Genomic DNA, 25489 nt, shown 5'->3' on the forward strand with positions numbered 1-25489 from the left:
ACCAAGGCTTGCAGGTGACAACACATCATCCATGCAGGCGCTCAACCCCAGTAGTATTTCACCATCTGCGTTCTGCTATGTTTGCTGGTCCACTGTCTGCAGTTTTCCCCTCCTGCACACCCTTTTCCCCAATGTCTCAAAACCAGTACAACTGGGAAAGTCCGTGTCTCTACATACCCCCTCTGAGGACAGAGCCCTTAGCTGTGAGAGAAGAAACCCAGCACAGCTGCCAGGCCTCGCGCCAGCCGAGCCACTCGTTACAACGGTTGAGATTTGAACCGAGGGACCTGCCTTACTTTGGCACGGGGACAGAAATACAGGCCCGCGAGCCGGTGCCCTTGTAAGGTGACTGGCAGAGGACAGCAGGGAGACGGCAGAAGGAAGCGAGAGCAGACGCAGGAACAGGGCCGAGGATATGGCGACTCTTCCGGTAACCGCCGCTGGGAATTAACCACCTTCGGCTAGGGCCCGCCGCTAACTCGAAGGGAGCTTTGCTAATGCTGACCCGCAGTCCTTGCCCGAGCACCTCCCTCGCTTCATGCACGGAGTCTCCCTGAACTCTAGGAAGTCTTCCAAAGGCTTGCGATCTTTAGACGTTTGAGGGACTATTAGCGGCCAGGGTAGTTTAGAAGAAAACCGGGTAATTCTGTGGAAGAGAGTTGCTCGGGGAATAGTCAGTCAACTGTCAACAGGGCTGGAACTGGGAAAAGATATGCTTTGAAACCAAAGATGGGGCAAGGGAGAGGGCGACCTCTGAAGTGGGGGAGACTCCTTAGAGAGCTCTCCAAGGAGGAATGGAATAGGTCTGGAAGGTTGTATACATCCATTTTACAAACACTGCCCCGCCCCAAAAAAAGACAATAAGGAAAATGTAATAGTAAAACTGTTCTGCCTTCCTTAATTTGTCAAATACCGCATGTTAAGATTGCTTAGAGGATTAAGGCGCCTGCTGCAGACCTCTCTCTGTGTCCAGCAAGTTGCATGATATGCCAGTAATACAGCTCAGGCAGTTAATGCACATGCTTAAGAGGTCTGTGTTTACTATGATCACAGGTTTGAATTATAAAATAAAGTAGATGGTTAAGGTACCTACTACAGAGTGTTACATGTACGTTGTAGGTCACATTTGAATTCTCCGTAAAATTGCTCAGTAAATTATTGCACGTGTTCAGAGAAGCATGTGTAACCTAAGCTGAAGAGTTACAAAAGTGCTAAAGTAGATGTATGAGTTATTCGCCCACTGCAAAACCTGTAAGACAACTGAAACTTTTATTATTTTAAGGTTGGTTAAATTGGTTCTCTTTGGCCAGGTTTCAATTCTTATTATAAAGTGCCAAAATCAATTCATTGTGCACTGGCACAATGGCTCAGCGAGTTGAACACTTGCTGATAAAAACATTCCGTACCTTATAGCTCACGAGCGCTGAGGGGCATATTTATACTCTGTTTGTGCCAAATTTGCATCATTTTTTTAATGCAAATTTGGCGCAAACTTAACTCCATATTTATATTTTGATGCTAGACACGTCTAGCGTCAAAATATTGGAGTTTGCACCATTCTTTGAATGAGTGAACCTACCTTGCGTCAATGAGATGCAAGGTAGGTGTTCCCATCTAAAAAACTGTGCTATCCCCATATTTATCCCCTGTGCTAAAATGACGCATGGGTGGGAGTGGGTGAAGGGGATAAATAATGGTGCAAAGTCTACTTTGCACCATTATTTAACTCCTGGGTCAGACCAGGCGTTAGGGGACCTGTGGACCCATTTCCATGGTTAAACACCATGAAACGGGTCCACAAGTGCCCTCCCCAAGTCCCAGGAACACCCCGACCCACACTAGAGGGACACCAGAGGATGGGTGACCCCATCCCAGGTAAGTAGGGTAAGTATTGGTACGTATTTTTTTACTTTTATTTAAAGTGCGATCGGGGGCCCTAACTTGGGGCTCCCTGCATGGCACAGGGTGCGATGGCCATGCTCAGGGTACACTTGTCCTCTGTGCTGGCCATTGGGGTGGTGGGCATGACTCCTGTCTTCCCTAAGACAGGAGAGTCATGTTTTTGGTGGTTGTTCGTGATAAAAAAAACAACAGTATACCACCCATTCACATGAGCCTTATGACAGCAATTTAGCTAAACATTTTGAGAGCAAATGCAATTTAGGAGAGCTGCATATGGAAACTCTCCCTATTCCGGGAGAGATTCTAAAGTCCTTAAATGAAAAATTATGATATTTTTCTTGTGTTATTCAACTGAAAACAACTTCTGTCAAAACAATTTAAAGGGCACCTTTCAGTTAGTCTTGTTTTACGAAATTCCCTTTTTTGATGTTCCCTTAAATTGAGATGTATCCTTTCTGGATCTCTTCATGAGGCCGGAGAAGGCCAGTTCACTTCTGAAAGTTGCATTTACATTACTGCCAGCATTTTAACAAGAGATATGAACCGGTCTCTGTTACCTCTCATAGGGCAGCTCAATTGTATTATATACATGTTCCTCAGAATGTGCATGTTTGCTCTCAAAATGTTTAGCTAAATTGCTGTCATAAGGCTCACGTGAGTGGGTGGTATACTGTTGTTTTTTTATCACGAACAACACTGGCTACACCTTTCTTTGACAACAAAAATGTAAAACATGAGCCTCCTCCTAACAATTGCTAAATAGAATGAAACTGAAACACGCGTAAAGAGATGTCCAGTATGGCCAGTGGCATTTGTCAGTGAAAACATAAGAAATGTGAGTTAAAGGACAGTGGTGAACTGCATATTCCACGATGCATCAGTAGGACTAGTGCTCACGTACCATTCCGGTACAAACTACTCCAGCGAATTGGTGAAGGCTCCTCCCACCCGAACCAGTGGAAAGCACCTGAGCTTGGTTGTTTACCACAATAACTTAAAAGCAGCATGTTAGGCACCCCAAAGAAGGACTGCAGTCTTCTGACATTATCCGAATGAAGAATTAATGAAACACAATTGCCCAAATTTCCACAAATGTGTGACGTAGGTATAATCGCAAAGTATCTCCGAAAAAACATGGAATTAGCCATATTTATCCGAACTGCACAAAATCGTCTCTTTCTGCAGAGAATGGGCATGTCAAAGACAATGACTGATCCATTCCGGGATACAAATTCTACAATTTAAGACCCTTTATCTTGAAAGGCATTACGTTACAGCTCATTGTTTCCTTCTGCAATCTGGAACCGTTGTCCCAGGGATCCTGAAATTCAGGGTGACTTGGAATCAATCGACTTTTGATTTCTTCCGTGGCCTAGTGGCATGAGCTTCTTTCTATTCTAATTCTGGGCTGCCTGCCCTCCAAGCGGCTGTTTCTAGGCCAGTCTCTAAATCTGTATGGGGTACTGAGAGGGACATCCATGTTCGAGTTTCATTTCTCCCTAAATCAGCATTGAGAGAGAACGAGACGCACACGGCAGATGGTAGGAGTGTGGTTGTTTAGAGTGCAGAACTTTCTACAGTTTTGGGGAAGTGAGCTCCAGAAATTGGGCTTTGTGCCACAGGGTGTCGGTGATTAGAAGACGGCATTCGGCCTCGCACCAAGACTGCGATTTAAGTAACAGTTCGAGCAGGGCTTAATTTCAGCGGGAAAAAAATCACCGCAGCTTGATGCAACAAACATTGCTCTTGAATAGTGCTTCCTGAGTAGAAAGATCCGCCCCACATGTATATGTGGAGAGAGAAAAATACGTTCAGCAGCGGAAAGCTGCGAAGAGAAAGCAAAGAAATACATGGGCATGCTAGTAATAGGGCACTAGATGTGCAAAGGCCTCAAGGAAGAAAGAATGCAAGGGAGTATAGAAAGGGAAGAGAAGGAATGGCAATTGGCGCAGAGAGATGGAAAGTGAGGTAATGGAATGTTGTAGGAACATGTACACCACGATGGCAGATACACAACGCAGGTTCACAACGCCAAGGGGAAATCTGAGTAAGTTATGCAAACTATAAATTGAGTTGAGGCCTGTTCATAAATCACTCGTTTGCCAAATGGTAAACACTTCCATTCAACTCTTGCAGGGCACACACTGCATGAGTTGTCTTCACCCCCTTCCTTGTTGCATTCCTTACTCTGTGAGGACACTCCATCCTCTCAGACTATGCACCCTTTTCCTAGCTCCCTAAGTCTTGGAAACACCAAAGTTTTGCTGCGGTTTCTTAACAGTCCACACCCCTCACAGACCCCCCCGTCAAAGGATGGACACGTCCAATCCACATCCTGTTTTATGTGCAACCGTCCATGGCACCCTGGGCTTCGACTGGTTCGAAGCTTTATGGTTATGTTTTTTCACGTGAGGACACTTTGGGGGCAGTTGGTGATGGTTTAGGCTCAGCATGGCTCCTTCCCCGCTTGAGGGTCTGTTTAGTCTCTTGGTGCCTCAATGTTCTCTCATGCAGTCAATAGTTTCATTATAGGACTCAGTATGTCAAGACTCATTTGCTCTGTTCTGCTATGGAGTCAGTACAGCTCAAATTGCAGTGAGTGGGCCTACTGGCAGTCAGAGGGTCCATTGCTGGGTGCATTTGGCCACAGGTTGACATGTGGAGGCTTTCCCTGTTGGGCTACTTTAGCTTTGCATATTGGCAACTCTGTCCTCTACCCTCCAAGATGTTTATTTGGTCTCCTCAGATGGCCATTGGTGAGAGGCATGGGTTTTATCAGGCTTGGGTTTCTTTGCTTACTTCTTTTATGACTCCCTAGTTTCCAGGTTTTCAAGGGCGTGCTTAGTCATTTTCACTGTCCTTGCAGGGTAGTTACTATCTCAGCCTAAAGGTAGGGTGGGTGCTTTATAAGCATGAAGGGCCTTTGAAGGACTACTATGTTCTATTCCAGATGACCCGGTGTTCCTTTTATTTTTGAAATGAGGGTCAAAGGCCCAGTAGGGATAATCATTCGGGCAGAAGTTATGAACGGCGGACCAACACAATGTTTGCTCAGTCCCATTCTTGACCTGCCCCCTCTATTGGGTTGTTTTGTGTTATAGGAGATGAGATCTTATTGATGGAGATCCCGCAGAAGATTTTGGGTACCACCCCCTGGAAATATACAGGGTCCTTCAGGGTGGACAGAACTAATGTACAGAAGCTTTTATTGCTCCCTGTCAGCACATCAGCAGGGATTTGATATTCGGTGTGTGATTTGAAGCATGTGCTGTTGAAATGACACCTATCTAGCTAAGTTTCTTCATAATTGGTTTCTGTGTGGCACATGATTGTTGCTTAGCTATGTGCTTTTGTCCCTGTAAGTTCCTTTTCCATAGTCACATAAACTGGGTTTCTGGCTCAGCTCTACAAGGTTTGTTTTCACACCTTTGGGTGACATAAGTGAACCTAGTCCAGTGCACCAGTGCTAATTGTGAAAGACAGGTTATTGTAGCCCCGCAAAACCCCTCCCAATATATAAATAGGGTGGTGTCAATGCTTTTGGGTTAGGGAGCAGTGGTAATCCAAACAATCATTTATTAATGATGTACACACTCAAGTTCACTAGAAAAGGAGAATGTATTTCAACATATTTATTTAAAAATAATTATTTTTAAATGCCAGTATCTAGTGCACATAACATTGGTAATATCACAGAAGACAACAAAAAGGAGTAGCTAACAGGGAAACATTGTAATATCACAATTTATAGCCCTTACACCCTGTTGGAAAATGGGTTATTGGTAAGGGTAGGTAAGTACCTACACTTAGGAATAGGCCACTAACCTCCACCTAGGTCCAGTTAGGTCTCAATAAATTGAACCCAGCTCAACCCTTGGTAGTTTGGCAACGAGCGACATGGCTTAACGTAGGAGACATATGTGTAAAGCATTTAAAAATCACAAACAGTAAATAAGTAAAACACAAAACACAATAAAAAATCCAACACCAATTTATAAAGATAGATTATGTTTTTATCTTAAAAATGACACCAAAATGTATAAAATCGGATAAGGGGAACCGGAGATATGAATTTTTAAAGAATTAATACTTTTGAGCGCTTAGAAACGAATAGCACCAGTCTGGTCATCTGATCGCACCTCCACCGGGTCAAAGTTTGAGGCCAACCGCAATGGAGCCCTGCTCGGCTACAGCTCGTAGGAGGTCTCGGTCTAAAGTTTACCTTCAGACTTAGTCGTTTTTCTGGAGATTTTCTTCAGCAGGACCAAGTCGCCAGTCGAATCCGACCTCCTGGAACTCTTACTCGGATATGTGTCGCGGTAGCCCTCGGTGGAGATTTTTACCTTCGGACGTAGTCGTTTTTTTGGGATGAAAATCCTTTGACCGGGGCAAACCTGAATCTTGATCCAACGTCTCTGGGCCCTATTCGGATACACTGCCTGGGAGGTCCCGGTCAACTTCCTACGTTCGGACGTAGTCCCTTTTTTGGAGATTTTCTTCACCAAGATGAACCTGCAAGTTAGGCCGGGTCGTGATTGAGGCAAACCGGCAGGAGTTGCCGTGGTGGGTCGGTCCCTTTATGGAGCTTTTTCCAAAACTTCTCCAAACTTCTGGATCTTCTTCAAGATGTTCCTTTAAGGTTCTTTTGAGGTCCACAGCTCACCCCAAGGTTCCAGAAGCTCTGAGATGCTCCTTGAGGGTGCAGACTACAACTCCCAGAATGCACCTGGTGCAAACTCCTTTTTGGTCACTGGTTGGTTTCTTCTGGAGCTTGTGCAGGGGACTCTGGTTAGCAAGTTTTCACCTGTAGCAAACGGAGAGTCCCCCCTTGAACCAGTTGAAGCCAGGCAAAGTCCTTCTTGTTGTGAAGCCCAAGTGTGCAGCTGGTGCAGTCCTCTAGAGTGCAGTGTCCAGGTGCAGGTCAGGGGTCCAGCAGGGCAGTCCTACTTCTTCTGTTGTTCTCCTTTTTGGAATCTGGTAGGTATCTGAGGTGTAGGTGCAGGTCTGCCATTTTTATCCTTGCTCCTGGGTGAAAAACAGGGGGGTCCTGGTTCCCCAATCAGATGCAGGGTCCTTCCTCCTGTGATGACCACTTCCTGGGAAGTGTGGCAAAAATCAATCCCAGGGAGCAACATTCCTCAAAAATCCATCATGGCTGAAACTGATTTTTGGAGGTTACATCCGGCTGAGCCCACCTACTGGTGTGGCTAAAAATCTTAAACACACCCCTCTTCTGCCCTCTGCTAATCTAATCAGGGGGGAACCTAATTGTCTGCGTTTGCAGGATGTGAGGGAGGTGCTGGGTTGCTCCAAATGTCCTTCCCTGCCTTTGAAGACTAGTTTGGCCCTCCCCCTTCCTTCCTCTCCATCTGCTGAGGGGAGATCTCCTCCCCCAGGCACATCTCTTTGTGTTGAGCCAGGCCACTTCACACCTCATCAAGGCAGCATGGGTAGGCTGCCAGAGGCTGGTCAATCAGAGCAAAGCAGCAAAAAGACTGCAGGGCTGAAGTTGGCAACTTCTCAGGTAAAGTTTAAAACTCTTTTCCTGAACAAGTTATATTAAATCCAACAACTGGAAGTTGTGGGATTTATTATAACAATTATTTGATACCAAACTTGAGGTATCTGTTACTTAGAGGGACTTTTAAAATTAAAATAAAGTCTCCCCATTCTAGCCTATGGAAGCCATTCACTACTATGAGGGAAAAACGAATTTGGCTGATTTACCTCACCAGGGCTTATAAAACCATTTTTATAAGGTCCCGGCTTATAGTTACATGGCACCCAGCCCTGGTGGCACATAGGGCACACTTTAGGGGTGACTTATATGTAAAAATAAGGTAGTTTAAGACTTTGGAACTACTTTTAATTCCAAAGTCGAATTTGCATGTAACTTTAATTTAAAAGCAGCCAGCAAGGCAGACCTGCCTTTTAAATGACACTGGGCACCTCAGCAGCGCACCTATGGGGGCATAACCTATGCTGGGGTCCCTAAACCTACATGCCCTACCATATACTAGGGAATTATAAGTAGGTTGACTTAGCCAATTATAATTAGCCTAATTTGCATACTCCTTTAAAACAGAGCACAGGTCCAGGGACTGATTAGCAGTACCCAGGGCACCAACAGAGTCAGGAAAACACCAGCAAAAAGTGAAAAATGGGGGGCAAAAAGTCCGGTGGCCTCTGCAGACAGCCCTGTTTTCCCACACACCCTCACTATCCTATCTCTAAGCGTGCTAGTTCTAGCAGATGAATACATAAAAAGCCTGAGTTTTTGAGGCTGTACGTAACCTGCACAATAGTGTTTGTTGTCTGTTTGGAATAGCTTGTAAACTATTTCAAACACAAGGCCAATACCTAAGAGATTGTGTTGATGAGAGAACACAGTCCTGACACAAGTTTGCGAATGCAGAATGGAATGCTTCGCCGAGCCTCTGGCAGACTTGCTTGAGGTTTCTTTGGTCGAGGTGTAATCGGGTGCTGTGCTCATCAGGATCTGCGTCTGCATCTGTGACCTGTGTGAGGTTTCTCTCTTAACTAAATGGTCAAGTGACAGTCCTTATATACTGAATTTTATCAGAGACTGGAATTTCTGAAATGAGTTGAAGAATGTCTGACATAGATTAACTGCATCAAGGTTTGTGTCCCAGACATTTCCTTATGGACATTTAAGGTGAGAGGACGTCAATTCAGACTTCACAATTTTGGCACCTGTCTCAGCCTAATGTTGCACTGGGTGTTTTGTTGATGTCTGTATCTGAATGACTTGACACTTTCACAGTTCTTGGAAATATAGGCACAGACGACATCTGCATCAAAGGCAGACATATTGATGATTCTGCATAACTTGAGGAAAAATTTCAGCATCCGTTGTCGAAGATGCAGCCTCCATTACCTAAGATGGATTCAGGGCCAAAGGTAAACAAGTTGGACTAGCTCACTTAAATAGAGACTAATGCTAAAATGGAACTGGTCCTGTATGTGTTTAAGAACCTATAACTGAAAGAAGTAATACCAAAAACAAGTGAGATAACAGATAAAATCATAGAATTATAGCGGGAAACAGTCATAAGATTTATGACATTCATGGAATAACTTCTAAGCTAAATAGTTACTTAGAGCCATATTTATGACCTGGTTCGCATCACTCTTGCACCAAGCAACGTGGCGCAAGAGGACGCAAACCTTAAGTTAGATTTTTGGAGCCACGCAAAGTTACTTTGCGTGACTTTGAATGGCTTCAAAAATCAAGAGTAATGCAACGCAGTACAAATCGCTGTTTGCATTAATCTGTGCATGTGTGTTGCATGGGTATTCCCAAGCAACTCCCATGGTTTTTCATACAGTTCCATATTTACCAAGCCTGGAAAACCTGGGAAGGCAAAAAAAAAATACGCCTCCCCTGGACAGGCATAACGAGGAGAAATATCTTTATTTCTCCTTGTGTTTTCCTCTTTCTATGTGTGCTGCATTCTGCACAAAACAATCTTGCCTACAACACAGTCAACCTGGCACCACGGTGCCAGGGTGCCTGCGTGGGTACTAGGTTGCCAAAACAGTGACAGCGAAAAGGACAGGAATGTGCCCTTACTCTGTCATACAGTGCAGTGCAGTGCAGCAAGGTGACTTGCTGAGCTGCACTGCACCACAAATCCCATAAATATGGGCTTTAGTATCTTTGGGGTAGTGGCTCATCCAGCCACTACCTTCATGCTAAATCTATAGATTTCTGTTTGGCTGAAGAAAGTTGTGTATACAACAGTTGATATCTGACAGCACATCTCCATCTTCTAGATATTTGCAATATTCTGTCAGGAAGCTTCTTCTCTCCATCCACATTTATGCTCTAGCTGCTTGATAGCCTCCCTCCTAGCCAATCATTTGCTATCAAAAACCATGACCTGATGTTTAGGAGCACTGGCTCTTTAAGTCATTACCCTTTTGTAGCAATATAGCATGGTTTGACTGCCTATAATTTTCTTCTGTTTATCGCCCAGTTCGTATTACTTTTTCTTTAGGTTATATTTCAGTGTAAGTAGCACACCTCCCTCTATCAATCTACATTTGCCTCTATTATGTACTTTAACTATTTTTGATATGATCGATTTGTTGCTAACTGCACTTTCATTACATCATCTTACTTAGAAATAAACTATATCAACTTTGGCAGTGCAACAAAAAATAAGTCTGTAAATGTGTCAGGCTTGAATTTCCACTATGATCTAATGTTGGCCTGGGATGCACATTCAGAAGTCACGGTAACCCAACTTGTTTGGATAGTGTCTTAGACAACACTGTACATGCCTTAATAAATCACCCATCAGCCCTGCTTACAGAAAGTAATTTGAGGAAAACAGTTGTGTACTGACAGATAAAATATGGATTACCTCCTTGCTGAGCATTTATCTCCCTAAGTGTCAATAAAGGCTATGAGGGACACCTTCCTGCACAAAAACAACCCTGAGAAGCGTTTCCCTCCTTCTATGTGTGCTGCAAAATGCAGCACACATAAAGAGAGAAACAAATACGAGGAGAAATAAAGATATTTCTCCTTGTTACGCCTCTCCAGGGTAGGCGTAAGATTTTGGCGCATTTCCAGGTTGACAAGTCCTTGTAAATCTGGGAATGTGTCTAAATCCATAGGAGTTACCTGGGAAGACCCATTGGAATGCCCATGGAACCCCTACCCAGGGCAGAATAAGACAACGCAGTGATTTGTGCTGCATTACTTAACTTCATATTTTTGAGGCCATTCAAATCCACGTGAAGTGGCTTTGGGTAGCTTCAAAAATATGACAGTGGTTTGTGCCACGCATTTACCACATTGTGTGGTGCCAGCATGGCGCAACCCACTCATAAATATGCCTCAAGAATCTGTATTTATATTATTTATGTGTTAATCATAGTACACATGGTGTCTAGTGGCTGCTGCTGAGGGCAATGCTTAATTTGAGCAGGTGGTTTCCAGTTCTTGGCCTGGCACTTAATTGTCAACAGTCACATATGACAGTCTACCACATAGTGGAGCCTTCTGTCTCAGTTAGAAATGAGCACAACAACAGTTGTTTATTAATTCAATGTACATTAAAAAGCACTAATACCGGCCTACCAAGTCATTCTTGTAGTGGTGGGCACCTGGAATAGTCTGAAATGTCACACTTGTAGGAGTGTGTTGGCTAGTAGTTGTGTTGGTAATGTCATTGACAGCACTAGTATGGGCTGTGGGTGGTCAAGCAGCAGTGGCCTCCTGACAAGAGTGCTATTTTTCATTAATCAAGCACTGACTGAGGGAAAGGAGAATGCAGAGTAATTGAAGGGGAGACCAGCCAGAAACTAAGGAAAGTTAGCTGAACAATTAGTTGTGATTTAATGAATGAGCCTGCTGACACGTATGGGTTTTCGCGCTTTAGGATATTTTACAAGGTTTACTTGACGCAGTGAGGTAAGTAGCTGTGGGGAATTCTCTAGGCCGGATTATTGGTGTTACTACAAGGTGGAAAACCAGAATGGTGGGCGAAAAAGAGACTGTGAAGTATTTCCTCAACTGAAGAACCACACACATTCAAAGCACTTACCATAAAAAGTAGGAAGGGTTGTTTATACCTAAAATTTGTTGGAGCTTTTCAGTCCATGGATGCATTTCCAGCCTTAACAAAATGTTCAGAAATTCAGAGAAACATATGATACAGGGTAAAAAAAAAAAAAAACAGTAGAGGTATGGTAGAGATTTTTTTTTTTTAAAGTGCAGCTTACATTTTTGATGCACTAACCTTACAGGGGCGGCTCCTCTGCAAAGGCGGAGGAGCGTCGCCCTCCTCGCCAAGAGCCAGGAGATGAAAAATAAAACGATAGTTGACTGTCATTTTATTATTCATCTGGTGGTTCAACCAGCAGTGCAGTGAGGGGCGGGACTGGGTCATGGGAGGTGGGTTAGGGGAGGAGGAGAGAGTGCACCTAAGTGCACATGCGTGTTTGGCCGGCAGTCTTAGGCCTGCTAAACACACATGCGCACTTAGGTGTCTCCAACCTGGGGCTGCTTTCATGCTAGGTTTAGCATGAAAGCAGCAACAGGATTAATGGGGAGCTGGAGTGACGAGTGAGGCGGCAGGAGTTGTCGTGAACAGCAGGAAAGGTGATTTTTTTATTTTTTTTTATTGTTTCCCCCATCTCTGTCGTGCCTTATCCCCTTTGACATGTGCAGCGGCCACCACTGTAACCATGTGCACATGATCCAATGAAAGCAATGTTCTTTACTGTCTTTCACCCTCCCTACAAGTGCCCACATATACTAGAACACGAGGCACAGTAGTAGAAGTGGGAAAAGGAGCAAGAAATACAAGAGAAAACTGACATAGGGCTGTGCATTCTGACTCGTCACCTGGGGTAAAGGTAGGCTCCAAGTTGTAGTGAAACTTTGCAAGACGAAGATACACCAAAAATAGATTTTTACTGGAACACTGAACTTACTTTACAATGGTGAAATTATCAATCTTAGCAATATTTCTGTATATTTATCTCGCTATGCTTTGGCAGCACACTGGGAAGTGTGAAAGCAATATATAAAAAACATTATGAGTCTGCTAGATATATGTACACACATGCACATATACAACTCTCTCTATGTTATAACTAACTCAAGGTGTGTCACACTCTCTTATGGAAGAGGAATGTAGGTTCAACTTGCTTGCTGTAAACTGAAAACATAGAACATCACTAACATCCTATGAATCCCTACACTTAAGAATGTATGCCTGTGGTGAAATTCTAATACCATATCACCTGTGCATGTTAACTGTTTATGTATAAAAATATCATTTAACGTCAGTCTTTTTCCTTCACTGGAAAGTCAGCAGAACCCATAAAACCCAGTCTGTAGTGTTCAAACAAATATGTAAAAATAGTTCAAACTTCGTTTTGTAACCACACATGTGTGAAACCCAACATCTGGATGCAGCAACACTGTAGTACAAATCCCCCAGTATTGGCTGGCAAGTACCAAGAGGGAAGTTATACCCGAAGGTCCAAGATGGCTTGCGTCTCTCTAGAAGTGTATGTGTCTGTGACTTACTGGGATACTTAGTTCACTTTTGATGCTCGATGTGTGGCAATGCCAACGTCCACACAGCTTGAGTCAGCACCCACACTTTTTGCTGACCGCAAGCCTAGCCTTTACTTGAAGACCCTCTGCGAAGAGTAACTCCAGGTACTGTTTCCTCGCATACAGAACTCAACATAATCATGAGCAGCATTTCCAGCCCTTCCTTCTGACAGATCTAAGAGCATGCAGTAATTTAAAGTTTCATCAGTCTAACTAACCAAGTTATAAAAGAATGAGTAATTGAAGTATCACAGTGTAATCATATATCTCCAGACAATGAGTTTATTGCATCCTGTAAACTGCAGAATTACAGGGAAGTGGCTTTTATGTACCTATCAGTATTCAAAATATGACGCACAAGATGGCTACCGAAGAGCAGATATAGCCTTCCTCTATCCTAGAATCGGCCATTTTACCATAAATGATAATACGGTGGAATGTAACAAATTGTAACCTTTTATATAAGTTTTATATAACTGCAGATCTGAAAACAAAGTGCTTAGTCAATATTACAGCAGAATGGAAAGTAGAAATGGAAGAGGTACAAACGGATAAACAATGAAAACTCGCCTATGACAAATGTGAAGATAGGTACATAAACCAAACTGGAATGTTGCTCTTTCACACACAATGATTTATCACACTTGTATATTTTGGTAATTTTGTTAGGATTGTGAGTTAAATGGCCTTAGGTGTAAGCACACTGGAGCCAGTTCGAAATATTTAGCAAGGTATGTTATCACCAACCATGAAACAATTATTCAGCATATCTTACTAAGCATGCATCCAAAACTCCTACAGTTTTATTTAGCCTGAACAAAGGTAAAGTATACTTTTTCAAAACTGTATATGTTGTCCTTAACACCAGATGCTTTTAATTGGCTATCTTCCTTTGACAATGCAATGCTATTGAAGATGTGTTGGGAATGATAAAAGAACAGAAGCTGCTCCTCCGTATGGGTGGAGGAGCGTCGCCCTCCCCCCCCGCCAGCAGCAACCGCTGCAAATCCTCTTACATGGATGTGCACTCCCCTCAGAGCGCATGTGTGTTTGACCACATACGCACAGGGCTCTCTCTAGCCCAGCAACACGGTTGCTGGGCTCGAGAGAGCCTGCACAGGCTCCCAGCCAATCCTGATGCTGCTCTAAGCAGCGTCAGGATTAGTGCAGGGCAGGCTGGGAGCCTGTGCCTGCAGCAGCGTTGGAAGAGGAGCGTGGCGCGGGAGCAAAGCAGGTAAGTTAAAAAAATAAAATAAAATCCCCGCACTCTCCGTGCCCCCAACACCCCACCCCCGCACCACCGAGCCATGCGTACCGCTTCTGTAAAAGAACCGTAGTCAAATACCACATTACATCTTGGCAAACTCTTGTTCTAACCTGTCCTCCTTGAGCGGAAACTGGGAAATGTTATGCCATCAGGTGTCTGGGTGTACAATGTACAGGAGAACAAATCTAATTTTAAGTTGTTTTTGTAACCATAGTTATATTGATTGGGCGATTGTACACTATCAAAATATATGTGTTAAATAGAGGCAGTTACCTAGAACGTAGTCAATGTTGCTGATCTCGAGATAATTTAAATAGAATAACAGGCTCTCTGAAATCCTACAGCCGCGAGATGTCAGTTTCTGTTCTAATTCTGGACGCAGATGTAAGATGTTCACACATCTATAAATATCCTAATGCTCTGAAAAGAGCAATGCTTTTTTTCAAATTTTCTAAAATATTACCTAATTTAATTTGACTGTTCTTTCTGTTTTTCTGCAGGCATTAAGCAAGGTATTAATCCGATCATTTACCACATCCAGTAGAAATCGGATCCAAAACCGTGTCCTTGAACAGCAGAAAGTCTTTCAGGTGTGACTCTTGAGATCCACCTCTTAATATCACAACTAAAAAAACTCCTCACTGGGAGGTGATGATAATTCTGGGTAAAATTATAATTGAACTTTGTTTTCTGTTTCTCCCCTTCTCAACATTAGGCAGATAATAATTTGCCTGTGCACCTGAAAGGTGGTTTGGGTGATGTCCTTCTCTACCGATTCACCATGACTCTGTCTCTGCTTGGTAAGAGCTGTGTGTCCCTTGATTGGCTATTCTTATTAAGCTGTTTTTTTCTTCCTTCTCTTTCTTATTCTCTTCACCTCTAAAAATGTCCTCAAATGGGGTAAATAGTTTCCCTTTATGGTGTGCCAGTCTGTGGTTTTGAGTAGTATTCTTGGAGGATTTTGCCCTTTGTTGCTTGTGTCGCAAGGCCATAGGTACTAAGGCATAATCAAGTTATTCAGTTTATACAATTGACACTTCAAGATTAGTGAGTTGAACAATCAAGCTTTACTCCACGGCTTGCTTAACAATTTGGAACTCACATATTGTTTGATACAAGTAATGACACTAAGGCCCTCATTACAACCTCGGCGGACTTCTGAGAAGACCACCGAGGCAGCGGGTGCCAGAATACCGTCAGTTCTGGCGGTATACTTGGATCCCTATTTTGATTTTTCCGCTGAGCCAGCGGGCGGTAACAGTGTTACCGTCAAATGGCCCAGCGGAAAAGTCACATCAACATTGCTGCCGGCTCGTAATAGAGCCGGCGGCAATGCTGAGGTGCAGAGGGTGCAGTAGCACCCGTCGAGCATTTGAGCAGTGAAATCGCAATGGGGCTATGCCTAGGGGCCCCTGCACTGTCCATGTCGAGCGCATGGGCAGTGCAGGGGCCCCCAGGTGCACCCCAATTCCTCCTTACCGCCAGACTTTCCATGGCGGTGTTTACCTTTTCTCGGATTCGGAATCTTCATTTATGCTAACATTCACAATTTTGTACAAAATAACATGCACAAAGCTTCTCAGTGTGAATATTATTCTAAGGGCTATTTCTGATGGATACAACTACCTGTGGATTCCTCACCTTATAGCATTCAATGGAAAATCACAATTGCACGGCTCCACGTGACTCCGTGTGACGTCACCGTGCCAATAAGAGGTCCTCGCCGGCGTGCTGGCGTCAGTTCCCTTTTTTCCGTGCCTTCGATGCTAACGGTTTTCTCCTAGCTCTTGCTACTGTTGGAGGTGTTCCATCTTGTTGCTAGTTTCTATCCGGTTTCTAGTTACAATGTCACCTCCTAGGAAGTTGGGATTCAAGCCATGTTGAGAGTGCGGGGTTGCATGTCGGTTACTGACCCTCATGATGATTGCCTTTGGTGTCTGAGCTCCGAAGATGACGTTGAGGAGTGTGTTTCCTGCCAGAGCATGAATCCCAAGGCTCTGAATGAAAGAGAGGCCAAACTCTTTTTGGCCAAGGCGAAGAAGGGGCATAAGAGTCATCATAGATCCTCTTCCCATACTTCTTCGAAGTGACATAAGAAACGTCGTCGTCATGACTCGCGGCATCGTTCGGCTCAGAGCCGATCAAGGCCTCCATCTCGTCGGTGCCGTGCGACGTGGGGGGTGAGTCCGACGGTGACTCCACAACCTCAGAGCCCTGAGGCTTCTCCGGCACCGTCAGTCTTCGAGGTAGTGCCACCTCCGGACAGTCCTCGATTTTCACCTGCTGCTCATGAGTCCGATGTTCAGCAAGCACAGGTGCAACATGGAGATCAGCGGTATCCTGCCTTCCCGGCTCCGGGAGCGGATCCAGCCGCATTTTTGAATGCCATGTTCTCGATGTTCAATGCAATGGCCCCTGCTGGTGCATCGGCTGGTCCCACGGGTCGATTGGCATTTTCGTTGGGCTCCCCTGCTCCATACAAGGCGGCGCAGTTTATGCCATTCTATCCGGCTGAGGGTGCCGGATCGGTGCCGATGACGTCGCCTCGAGGCCCTGTGGTTCCCATAACATCACCTTCCAGACCTATGCCGCCGATTTTATCGCCCCATCAGTCAGTGCCGATAGTGGAGCCGCAAGTGTCCTCGGCACCATTGGGATCCGCTCCAGCGCCGGATCCGAGTGATGGATTCGACCGAAGCCAACCTTTCTCTCCTGTTCCGTGTCAAGTGTTGAAGCCAGTGTCATCGACGTCGGCCAGTTCCATGTCGACGCCGAGGTTAGAGGCCAGACTGAGGTCACGCAGAAAGGCTTTGAGACTATTAGAAGAGGAAGAGAACCAAAGGCAGTTGTTGGAGGAGGGGGAGATTGTGGAGGCCTTGGGAGAATATCAAGGGCTGGATTCGGCCAGTGGGCTTGACACTTTGCCAGAATGGGACTTGTCTTCAGTGGGGGAGTTCACGGAGGAGGCAGCCTCCTTTCACACGGTGATTAGAAAGACTGCAAAGTTTTTAGATCTTTAATTGCCTGCTGCAGAGGTTAAGACAAACATTTTAACTGAGGTCCTGTGCCCTTGTTCAACTTCTGCAGATCCTTTGCTTCCGTTCAACAATGCTCTTACGGAGCCCATATTAGAACTTTGGAGGAAGCCTGTTTCGTCTCCTGCTGTTAATAGATCTGTAGCACGAAGGTACAGAGTGACGCCTGGAGATCCGGGGTTTTTATCGAAGCATCCTACCCCGGAGAGTCTGGTTGTTCAGGCCTCTTGCTCTACACGGTCTGCTCCAGGCTCCTTCTCTGTGATTCAATCGGACAGGGAATCCAAAAGGATGGAGCAATCCGCAAAGAAAACTTTTTTTTCTTGCAGCATGGCTCTCAAGGCTGTGAATGCTACCTGTGTTCTTGGTAGATACGTACATGCCCTGATGGACTCCGCTAGGGCTATGGTTCCTGACCTGCCGCAGGATGTACAGAGACCATTTGGTGAACTTCTTTCTGATGCTCAGGCTGCGGCAGAACAAATAATCCAGTCTGGTCTGGATTCCACGGACTCGGTGGCCAGAGCAATGGGTACATCTATTGCTACTAGGAGGCATGCTTGGTTGAGGTCCCCTGGGTTTTCTTCAGATGTACAGACTTCTTTATTGGATTTGCCCTTTGATGGAGAGAAACTATTTGGTGATAAAGCGAACTCTGCTCTTGGGCGCTTTAAAGATAGTCGGGCCACGGCAAAGTCTTTGGGTCTGCAAGCCTCTTCTGTTACCCCTTTCAGGTCCTTTCGGAGGTTCAGGGGGTTTGGGCGTAGAGCCGTTTACCGCGGGAGGCCCCAGTCCACGGTCCAGCAGCCTGCCAGCCTCCCATATCGATCCTTTAGAGGGCAGGGGAGGGTTTGGACAAGAGGGGCCACCCAGCAGCACCCTGAATCATCCTCTTCCTCTGAAGGACAACAGCAAGGGAAGCAGCCCTAGTTTTCTCCCCTTTATCGACCACACTTCTCCTGTAGGGGGAAGATTATGTCTTTTTCTTCACGATTGGGAGTTAGTTACATCAGACTCATGGGTTGTAAACATTGTGAGAAAAGGATATGCTCTCCCTTTTCAGGAGTTTCCCCCTCCCATCCCTCCTCATCCCTCGTTTTGTTCAGAAGACCATCTCCTGTTGTTGCAGCAGGAGGTTCAGATCCTGTTGTCAAAAGGTGTGGTGGAGTTGATTCCAGAGCAGGAAAGGGTTTAGGGTTGTTATTCAAGATACTTCCTGATCCCCAAGAAGGACGGTCATTTGAGACCAATTCTAGACCTGAGGATTTTGAATTTGTTCCTCAAACAGGAAAAATTCAAGATGCTCACTCTGGCACAGGTACTTCTGGCGTTGAACAGAGAGGATTGGATGGTGTCTGTCGACTTGCAGGATGCTTACTTTCATATCCCTATACTGAAGTCGCACAGGAAGTATCTCCGGTTTGTGGTAGGGTTGCAACACTACCAGTTTGCGGTCCTTCCGTTTGGTCTTACTTCAGCACCTCAATACTTCACGAAGGTGATGGCAGTGGTAGAAGCAAGTCTCAGAAGGAAGGGGGTATCGGTATTCCCTTACCTGGACGATTGGTTGATCAAAGCCAAGTCTCCAGAGCTTGTGTTGCATTTCTTGCAGATGACAACTCAGTTGTTGTTCAGTCTGGGTTTTTCTATAAATGTACCCAAGTCTCACCTGGAGCACTCTCAACGCCTCCTGTTCATAGGGGCAGTACTGGATACTACATTGAATCGGGCCTATCCTCCGCTTCAGCGGATTCAGGACATTCAGGCGTTGATTGCAATGTTTCAAAATGGAGCGGTTGTTCCAGTCCTCAAGGTCTTACGTCTTCTCAGTCTGTTCACTTCTTGCATTCTGTTGGTCACTCGTGCAAGTTGGCACATGAGGGCTCTTCAATGGTGCCCCTGCATGCAGTTGTTTCAGCACAAAGGGGATCTCGAGGAGTCGATAACGATCTCCAGAGATGCTGCAGCGGAGTTACGATGGTGGGTTGTGGACGGCAACCTTTCTCAAGGAAGGCCGTTTTCACTGGCGTCTCCGGTGGCCACGGTCATGACGGATGCTTCCACTCTAGGGTGGGGAGCTCATCGGGGGGACTTAGAGATCAAGGGTCGTTGGTCTCCAGTGGAACAGACTTTTCATATAAATCTGTTAGAATTGCGGGCGATACGTTTGGCTCTCAAGGCCTTCCTCCCGTCCCTTCACAGTCAGTCAGTTCAGGTCCTGACAGACAACACTACCGCGATGTGGTATATAAACAAGCAGGGAGGCGTAGGGTCGTATCTTCTCTGCAGAGAAGCTCTGCGTCTCTGGTCCTGGCTTCAGGACCATCGGATTTGCTTGATAGCAAATCATCTGGCCAGAGTGCTCAACGTACGTGCGGACTCTCTCAGTCGTCATTTTTCGGCCGATCACGATTGGCGTCTCCATCCGGATCTGGTCCTGCACATCTTTCAGATGTGGGGTTCTCCAGTAAGAGATCTGTTTGCCACCCGGGAGAACACGCACTGCCCGTCATTCTGCAGCCTCCAGTATCTGGCACAAGGAGCGTTGGGGGATGCGTTTCAGATCTCTTGGTGCAACTTTCCCCCCATATCCTTGATTTCTCAGGATCTGAGGAAGATACGCCAAGATCGGGCTCAGGTCATTTTAATAGCCCCGGATTGGCCAAGAAGGGTGTGGTACACGCACCTTCTCCATCTCTTGCTGTGCCCTCTGCTCCGTCTCCCTCTCAGGGCAGACCTCCTCTCGCAGTCGCAGGGGCAGCTTCTACAACCCCACCTCCAGAGTCTGCACCTGCATGCCTGGAGATTCAACGTGGCAACTTGAGTTCCTTTTCTCTCCCACAAGATTTAGTGGATGTTATTTTATGGGCCAGGCGACACTCCACTAAGACCATTTATGCTGGCAGGTGGGCACAATTTGTGGCTTGGTGTGGAGGAAGACAAATTGATCCTTTGAAAGCCTGCTTCTCCGATATTTTATTATTTGCTTTAGAGTTAGCAAAGAAGGGTTGTGCAGTGGCTACAGTTAAGGGTTATTTGGATGCTTTGTCAGCCTTTCTTTGCCTCCCGGATCAGCCCTCATTGTTTAAATCACCTATTGTGAATAGGTTTTTGAAGGGTTTAGTTAATAGGTCTCCTCCCACTCCTTTTCATGTGCCTCAGTGGGACCTAAATCTTGTTTTAACCTTTTTAATGGGGTCACCTTTCGAGCCCATGCACTCTTGCCCGTTAAGGTTTTTGGTGCTTAAAACAGTTTTTCTCGTTGCTATAACCTCGGCTAGGCGGGTTAGTGAGCTTCAAGCTCTGTCTGTTAAACCCCCCTTTACCTTGTTTTTCCCAGATAAAGTGGTATTCAAAACCACGGCGGCTTTCCTGCCAAAAGTTGTCACTCCTTTTCATATAGGGCAGACCCTTACCCTTCCATCTTTCTACCCTCCTCCTCACCCCACGAAGGAGGAAGAGAGGCTCCACGTTTTGGACCCTAAAAGGGCACTTAGTTTTTATATTGAAAGGACAAAAGACTTTCGCCTGGAGGACCAGCTATTCGAGGGGTATATTGGACAGAGGAAGGGAAGAGCAGTTCATAAAAGAACAATCTCCGGGTGGGTCATTCTTTGTATCAAGATTTGCTACTCGTTGGCAAAGAAAGTTCCCCCTGAGTGTATCAGAGCCCATTCCGCCAGGGCTAAGTCCGCTACTTCGGCCCTGCCAAGAGGGGTTCCAGTGGTGGACTTTTGCAAGGCAGCAAGTTGGGCGTCCCTCCACACCTTTGCACAGCATTACTGCTTGGACTCGGAGGTTAGGAGGGATGGCCATTTTGCACGATCTGTATTGCAGGACTTCTTGGTGTAAACAGGCAGGCTCCCACCTCCGAGTGCGGTACTGCTTTGGGACTCTATTCATAAGGTGAGGAATCCACAGGTAGTTTTATCCATCAGAAGAACAAGTTACTTACCTTCGGTAACGCTTTTTCTGGTTGATACAATAGCTACCTGTGGATTCCTCACAGATGTCACCCGCCTCCCCGTTGCCTGTCTGGTTACACTGAGATATGTGGTTGTATAGGTGTATGTATCTATTAAGGTTTTTTCCTGTATATATAAATGATGGTTTTGGTTATATTGCATCATGGTAGTTTTATGTATATATGTATTTCTTGGAGTTATTGTGGGGTCGGTTCTCACCTGTTTGCCTCAAAGGCACGTAAAAAATGGGTGAAACTGACGTCAGCACGCCGGTGAGGACTTCTTATTGGCACAGTGACGTCACACGGAGTCACGTGGAGCCATGCAATTGTGACATCCTCGTCGACGTGGAGAGCTGGGAAGAAGATTTTCCGTCTGATGCTGGTGCATGGGTGAATTCATAAGGTGAGGAATCCACAGGTAGCTATTGTATCCACCAGAAAAAGCGTTACTGAAGGTAAGTAACTTGTTCATCTGGGTGTGAGAGGGTGTCTCTGGGTGTGAGAGTGTCTGTCTGCGTGTGAGAGTGGGTGCGTGAGGGTCTGAGTGGTTTTGTGAGTAGTTGTGTGACGGTCTTAGTGGGTCTGTGAGTGGGTGTGTCAGTGTCTGAGTGGGTTTGTGAATGGATGCGTCAGTGTCTGAGGGGTCTGTACGTGGGTGCGTCAGTGACTGAGTGGGTTTGTGAGTGGGTGCGTGAGGGTCTCAATGGGTCTGTGAGTGGGTGCCTGAGGGTCTCAGTGGGTCTGTGAGTGGGTGCTTGAGGGTCTGAGTGGGTCTGTGAGTGGGTGCATTAGACTCTGGGGGGCATATTTATACTTGTTTTGCGCCGAATTTGCGTCAATTTTTTAATGCAAAATTGGCGCAAAACTAACTCCATATTTATACTTTGGTGCTAGACCCATCTAGCGCCAAATTTATGGAGTTAAGGTCATTTTTTGGATGTGGAAACTACTTTGCGTCAATGAGATGCAAAGTAGGCGTTCCAATGCAAAAAATGACTCTATGGCCTTAGTGCCATATTTATCCTCCCATGCTAAAATCATGCACAGGAGAGAGGAGGGGTCAAAAAATGGGGCAATGCTTGCTTTGCCCCATTTTTTAACACCTGGGTCAGGGCAGGCGTTAGGGGACCTGTGGGCCTATTTCCATGGTGTAACACCAAGGAATAAGCCAACAGGTGCCCTCCCCAAACCCCAGGGACACCCTCATCCACACCAGAGGGACAGAGGAGAATGGGGGACCCCATCCCAGGTAAGTATAGGTAAGTACAGGTAAGTATTTTTGTTCTTTTTAAAGTGCCATTTGGGGCCCTGAAATTGCCCCCCCTATATGGCACTGGTGCAATATCCATGCCCAGGGGACCCTGGTCCCCTGTGCTGGCCATTGGGTTAGTGGGCATGAATTCTGTCTTTTCAAAGACAGGAGTCATGTGGTATGGATGGTTTTGCATCAGAAAAAGACTCTAGGCAGGTTAGAGTCATTTTTTTTTTACTCTAACCTGCCTAACGTCATTTTTTGGTGAAAAAACCCCTTCTTCCATACCACCAGCCCCACCCAACTAACGTCATTTTTCTTTACGCTAGTCTACCCTTTGCACTTGCTTTCACCATTCCATAAATATGGAGCCCGGCTTGTGCACAGAAGTAGTGCAAGCTGGTGCTAAACTTTTTGGTGCAAAACTGCACTAACGCAGTTTTGCACCCAGAAGTATAAATCAGGGCCCGAGTGCGTCTGTGAGTGGGTGCATTAGGGTCTGAGTGGGTCTTTGAGTGGGTGTATGAGTGTCAGTAGGTCCGTGACTGGGTGCATGAGTGTGTGACTGGGTCTGTGAGTGGGTATCTGAGTGGGGCTGTGACTGAGTGTGTGAGTGACTAAGTGGGTCTGTGAGTGGGTGTGTGAGTGTCTGAGTATATCTGTGAGTGAGTGTATGAGGGTCAGTAGGTCCGCGACTGGGTGCATGAGTGTGTGACTGGGTCTGTGAGTGGGTCTGTGACTGGGTGTGTGGGTGACTGAGTGGGTCTGTAGGTGGGTGCCTGAGGGTCTGAGTGGATCTGTGAGTTGGTGCATAAGGGTCTGAGTGGGTCTCTGAGTGAGTGAATGAGGGTCTCTGAGTGGGTGTATAAGTGTCAGTTGATCTGTGACTGGGTGAATGAGTGTGTGACTGGGTCTGTGAGTATGTATCTGAGTGTCTGAGTGGGTTAGTGAGTGGGTGTGGGTGTCAGAGTGCATCCGTGAGTGGGTGTATGAGTGTCAAAGGGTCTGTGAGTGGATACATTAGGGTCTGAGTGGGTCTGTAAGGGGATGCATGAGGGTGACAGTAGGTCTCTTGAGTGGGTGTATAAGTGTCAGTGGGTCTGTGACTGGGTGCATGAGTGTGTGACTGAGTCTGTGAGTGGGTATCTGAGTGGGTCTGTGACCGAGTGCATGAGTGTGTAACTGGGTCTGTGAGTAGGTGTGTGAGTGTCGGAGTGGGTCTCTGAGTGGGTGCTTGAGGGTCTGAGTGGGTCTGTGAGTGGGTGCATAAGGGTCTGAGTGGGTCTGTAAGGGGGTGCATGAGGGTCACAGTAGGTCTCTTGAGTGAGTGTATAAGTGTCACTGGATCTGTGACTGGGTGCACGAGTGTGTGACTGGGTCTGTCAGTGAGTATCTGAGTGTATGTGTGACTGGACGTGTGAGTGTCTGAGTGAGACTGTGAGTGGTTATGTGCATGTCACAGTGGGTCTGTGAGTGGGTGAGTGACTGAGTGAGACTGAGAGTGGGTGTGTGAGTGTCTGACTGGGTCTGTGAGTGGGTGTGAAAGTGTTTTAGTGAGTCTATGAGTGTGTCTGTCTGAGTGTGTCTGTGAGAGGGTGTGAGAGTGTCTGAATGGGTCTGTGAGTGGGTGTGTGAGTGTCTGAGTGGGTCTGTGTTTGTGTGTGTTAGTATCTCTGGGATTGTGAATGGGTGTTTGAGTCTCAGAGTGGGTCTGTGAATAGATGAGTGTCTAAATGGCTGTCACAGTGTGTGTAACAATGAATTTGTATATATATATATATATATATATATATATATATATATATATATACACAGGGGGCCTCACCGAGTGCCGCAACGAAGTTGCGACTCTACAATCGTCAAAAAAGGCATTCTGATGGATACAGCTACCTGTGGATTCCTCACCTAATGAATTCTCCCCATGCGTAGCATTCAACGGAAACTTCTCTCTAGCTCTGCACGTCGGCGAGGACGTCACAATTGCCCGACTCCACGCGGCTCCGCCTGACGTCATCGTGGCAATAAGAGGCCCTCGCCGGCATGCCGGCGTCAGTTCCCTTTTTTCCGTGCCTTCGATAACGGTTACTTTTCTAGCTACCTGTATCGTTCGTTTTTCGGAAGGGATACTTTGTATTTTTCTCAACATGTCGGCTACAAAGAAGTCAGGTTTTAAGCCCTGCAGAGAGTGCAGAGGTCGGATGTCGGTCACTGATCCCCACAACAACTGCTTTTGGTGCCTGAGTTCGGATCATGACGTCCAGGAATGTTGGTCATGTCAAAAGATGAATCCGATAGCCTTGAAGGAACGCGAGGCTAAGCTGTTCTTAGCCAGGTCGAAGAAAGAGAGGAAGCGGCACCATGGTTCGTTTTCAGGGAAGTCGAGTCATAAGAAACGGCGTCATCGTGACTCCAGGCGTGAGTTTCCAGGATTGGATACAGCTAGCGGTCTTGATACTTCCCCAGAATGGGATCTGGCCTCTCCAGGGGAGTAGACGGAGGAGGCAGCCACCTTTCACTCAGTCATTAGGAAGGCTGCGAATTTCTTGGAACTTCCCTTACCTACAGCTCAGGTCAAAACCAACCTTTTGACGGAAGTACTGCACCCTGCTACAGCCATGGCGGATCCTCTTTTGCCTTTTTATGAGGCTCTTATGGAACCAATAGAAGAGGTGTGGAAGAAGCCTGTCACCTCCTCAGCTGTGAGCAGGTCGGTCGTCAGACGTTATAGGTCTGCATGTGGAGACCCTGAGTTTTATCTAAGCATCTGTCTCCAGAGAGTCTGGTAGTGCAGGCATCCTGTTCTTCTCAGTCTGCCCCTGGCTCTTTTCCGGGAGTTCCATCTGACCAGGAATCTAAGCGTATGGAACAGTCAGCCAAGAAAGTGTTTTCATCATGTAGCATGGCGTTAAAACCTGCCAATGCTACCTGCATTCTTGGCAGGTACATACATTCTGTAATGGATGCA

General features: G+C 46.1%; 1 protein-coding gene across 1 annotated transcript in view; it reads left to right on the top strand.

Moving 5' to 3' along the window:
- The first annotated feature begins 290 nt into the window (after positions 1-290).
- Positions 291-25489, top strand: part of COX7A1 (cytochrome c oxidase subunit 7A1) — a 43397-nt gene continuing 18198 nt past the window's right edge. The window contains exons 1-3 of the mRNA XM_069206960.1: positions 291-430; positions 14771-14860; positions 14986-15070. Of these exons, the coding sequence (XP_069063061.1) occupies positions 416-430; positions 14771-14860; positions 14986-15070 (190 nt within the window). The 5' untranslated portion in view covers positions 291-415. The remainder of the gene's footprint in view (positions 431-14770; positions 14861-14985; positions 15071-25489) is intronic.

Source organism: Pleurodeles waltl, chromosome 9 (genome assembly GCF_031143425.1).
Source record: "Pleurodeles waltl isolate 20211129_DDA chromosome 9, aPleWal1.hap1.20221129, whole genome shotgun sequence".
Taxonomy (NCBI): Eukaryota; Metazoa; Chordata; class Amphibia; order Caudata; family Salamandridae; genus Pleurodeles; species Pleurodeles waltl.